This window comes from Crocodylus porosus, unplaced genomic scaffold (assembly GCF_001723895.1).
Source record: "Crocodylus porosus isolate Cpor-Errol unplaced genomic scaffold, CroPor_comp1, whole genome shotgun sequence".
In the NCBI taxonomy this organism is placed as follows: domain Eukaryota; kingdom Metazoa; phylum Chordata; order Crocodylia; family Crocodylidae; genus Crocodylus; species Crocodylus porosus.
Window position 1 is genome coordinate 97950386 of NW_017728943.1, and position 4247 is coordinate 97954632.

Genomic DNA, 4247 nt, shown 5'->3' on the forward strand with positions numbered 1-4247 from the left:
GCCCAAGACGGTGCGCGACACGCTGCTGGCCCTGCACCAGCACGGCCACGCCGCCGCGCCCTTCGACGGCAAGTTCAAGAAGGAGCCTGGCCTGGGCGGCCGCCTGCTCCCCTACGACACCAACGGCGCCGGCGCCAAGGCCGGTGAGTGCGGGCCCCCCGGGGCACGGGGCTTGTGTCTGCACCCCCGTCTGTCTGTGTCTGTGTGTGGGTACACCCCCCATCTGTGTGTGGACACCCGCCTTGTGTATAGGCATACATGTACATACTCATTCGCACACATCTGTGTGCCCTTCACACATGTGCGCACACATACCCAGTATGTAACATTCCATACACCTTAGGAGATGTGAGTATGTTACATTCACACGCACACACAGGTAGACCTAGCACACACACACACACACACACACACACTGGTTGTGTATACAACCCTTGCATATATGTATACACCCCCCATATATGTATATGCCCACACACATACATTTACATGCACGTGCCTTAACAACACACACTCCATACACATTGGGAGGTGTGTGTATATTACACACACACAGGTAGAACCAGCATAAAAACCCCTGGTACACATTGGTTGTGTGTACACACACTTTGGGCGGTGTATAATATACAACCCCCTCCTTGGGGAGAGAGAAGACAGCACCTGATGAAGTGAGCTTCATAAGCAGCCAACAGCAATTATCTGCTTGCTTGTTATCTAGATATCTATCTATCTATCTATACCTAGGTAATAAGCAACCAGCTGCAGTTTTCTGGTTGCTTATTATCTGGATATATATCTAGATAGGTAATACCAAAGTGTGCCTATATATGTGCATATATGTATGTTTGTGTGTGTGTATATATGTATGTGTATGTGTATCTGTAATTTGCACCAGCTTAGCTAGGTATACCTACTTTGCTTAGTCTGTACATTAAAAATCTGCCGTGCCTTGGAAGAGAAAACACCCCCTTTGCAAATGGAGAGGGAGAGTTGCAAAACTGCAGCTCCTGCACCTGGACTTCCTGGTGCTCAGCGCAGCACCGCTGTAACGTGTCATTGTGCTGAAGCAGCATAACACAGCACTATGAGTCAGGTCAGGGTGACAGACACTGATGAGGGCTTTCCTCCTCCCGGCTGGTCTTGCCATGGGTGCTGATGCATGCGGGAAAGGCACCAATCACCTTTAGCCTGCGAGCAGACATTATTTTTTTTCCTGAACTGAATCAACAGCTGCCATGTGTTGCAGATCATGTTCTCTCTTTTTTTTTTTTTTTTTGCTGAGTGCGTGTGTGTGTGTGTGCAGCTGGGGTTTCCGTGTAAGCGTGCACACACGTGTTGGTTAGAATTTACACGGGCACACCTTGGTTAAATGAAACATTGAGGGCAAGTGCCATTGCCCTCCCGTCATCTCCTATCCCTGTGCACGTGGGCAACAATGCTGCATGTAAATTTAAAACAGGAGTGCCTTTTCACCCTCAAGGATTCATGTAACTGGCTCCTTTATAGCTGTCTGTATTAATCTGGTTGCTTATTATTGTGCTTTCTTTACACCTTTCTCCTCCCCATTCCTTTGCATTTCCAGGGGCTCGGGCAGCGAGGAAGAGGAAGCCTTCGCCAGAACCAGAAGGTGAAGCTGGACCCCCTAAGATCAATGGAGAATCACAGCCGTGGTTGCCAGCCTCATCAGAAGGGATGAAAATGCCCATGACAGCAGCACCTTTCATGTCCCCTCCACCACCAACTGCCTCGCCTCATTCCAACCGGACCACGTCGCCGGAGACAGGCCAGAATGGCCAGTCCCCTATGGCTGCGCTCATTTTGGTAGCAGACAATGCAGGGGGCAACCATGCCTCCAAAGATGCCAATCAAGTTCACTCCACCACCCGGCGGAATAGCAGCAGCCCACCCTCTCCGTCCTCTATGAACCAAAGAAGGCTGGGTCCCAGCAGGGAGGTGTCAAGTCAGGGGGCAAACACTGCTGGGGGGTTGGAGCCTGTGCATCCTGCCAGCCTTCCGGACTCATCTCTAGCAGCCAGCGTCCCCTTGTGCTGCACCCTGTGCCACGAGCGCCTAGAAGACACCCATTTTGTGCAGTGCCCCTCAGTTCCTTCTCATAAGTTCTGCTTCCCTTGCTCCAGACAAAGCATCAAACAGCAAGGAGCTAGCGGGGAGGTGTATTGTCCCAGTGGGGAAAAATGCCCTCTGGTGGGCTCCAATGTCCCTTGGGCCTTCATGCAAGGCGAGATTGCAACTATTCTTGCTGGAGATGTGAAAGTGAAAAAAGAGAGAGAATCATGACTTTTTCCAGTGTCGCGATCCAGCAGCACCGTTAACTAAAACTGCTTGAATTGTGTATATATCTATAAATATATATATATATATATAAATATATCTCCAAGACAAGGGAAATGTAGACTTCATAAAACATGGCTGTATAATTTTGATTTTTTTGAATACATTGTGTTTCTATATTTTTTGAAGACGAAAGGTATGTACTTATAAAGGCATTTCTTCTTTTTTGTTATAGCTACTATTTGTTGTGCTTCCCTGGTGACAGTTACTGTTCAACGTAGGCTGTGACTTGCGCTGCTTTTTTTAGAGAGCACTTGGCAAACCAGAAATGCTTCTAGCTGTATTTGTATGCACTTGTTTCTTTTTAAAATGCCAAATACACATTCTGACATTGTAAAGATTGCCTTACTGTCTGTGATTCCTTATTCTTGGCCCTTACTCAGTTGAGCTGGACGCATGCAGGTTTGATATGAAATGGTAGTGGGGAAAACATAGTTCATAGGCTGAAATGGGGATGTCAGTATAACAGCCCCAAGGCAGGTGAACATTAGAAAGCGAAAGGGGTTTCACTTAAAAACATCTGTTCTCTTGTTGCAATAGTGAATTTGCCAGATTCTAAGTCCAATTCCACCCTGTTGCTCAAAGGAAGTTGCCTTCATAGTAGGATGTTGAGCGGTATCAGAGAGGCACTGTTAAGAGTTAGGGATTTCTGGGTTTGTTGTCCTTTTTTTTTTAAAGGCAAAGTTGACCGTAGGTCATGTGATTGGTTGTAAGATTACAAAGCTGCATTTATTCACTGATTACATAATGTGGACATTTTGATAATGAACTTAATTCTCTGGTGGATATACCAACAATATGCCACTGCCATTTTTAACGATCCATAGCTTTTCAGTACTCCTTTTTTTGTTTTTTAAACTGCTTGGGGGCAGGGTGGATAGAGCGCTGAGGTTTTTTGTTATTGTTGTTTTTTTTTAATTTGCAGATAGTGCAGGTGGACTTTGAGTTTTCTTATCAGTTACCCTTAGTGCTGTTGCTATTGTTACTATCACTTACATCATATTTCCAAGTAGTGGTAGGTACAGTGTGGTACAATGACAGAAGTGACTGAGGTTCTGCCAGGATTGCCTTCAGGCATATCGGTGACAGCCGAAATGTGGGCGGAGGAAACCTGTAATTTCCTTATTACGTGTGCTTGAAACTAACCTGATTCAATTCTCTGAAAATGAAAATATAAACTGGTTGAAATGGAAGCACTATTAGGTTTTCACATAATAGGCATACACCGTGCCCTTTTCACCTACTTTGGAGAGCTCCTTATAAAGTCACTTGTTTAGATCAAGCTTCTGCTTTAGCAGGCAGAATTTTTAACCAATAAAGTATCGGTTACTAGAATAGTTGAGTCTTATAGTGATGTTTTTGTGTTCCTTTTTACAGTTTGCTGGCAACACTGCTGCTTGTATAAATCCTTATGCTTGGGTGCTTATAATGTGGTCATAAACAGTTCTGAGCAAGATGGCGATCAGTTATAAGGTTCCATCCCTGGGGGGAAAAATACAGGTTATCATTTCGGAGAGGGGGAGGGGAATTTGTTTTACCAATTGTAGCAGTTTTGGGTACTTTTTTTAGTCAGCTGTTCGTTCTTGTGACAATATTCAGACTGCTATTCGATGCAGAAAAAATCCTTTTGGAAGATTTTGGTTTTTTTTTTTAGAAATGAAATGGTTATTACTAACATTTGAAAATCAGACCTGCACATGCACAGTAATTATTTTTATTCTGACATGTTTAATAAGCACACCCACTACATTGTGTTCCATATTACAGGTCAATGTAATGTTAGAGAGAACTTGCATGATAAACCAATACATTGGCTCAATATTACGCTTTAAAATTATAGCTGTAGTCCAGACTGGTGTCTTACGTAAACACATATAGACAATTTGGAGAAAACA

At 44.5% G+C, this 4247-nt stretch overlaps 1 protein-coding gene across 1 annotated transcript; it reads left to right on the forward strand.

The window, feature by feature from the left end:
- Position 1: 1 nt before the first annotated feature.
- On the forward strand, positions 2 to 3518 carry IRF2BP2 (interferon regulatory factor 2 binding protein 2; the record flags this gene model as incomplete). Its single annotated transcript, XM_019548617.1, has 2 exons — positions 2 to 143; positions 1583 to 3518. Coding segments are annotated over 2 exons (858 nt in total), but the record flags the coding sequence as incomplete, so codon positions are not given.
- Between the last annotated feature and the right edge of the window lie 729 nt (positions 3519 to 4247).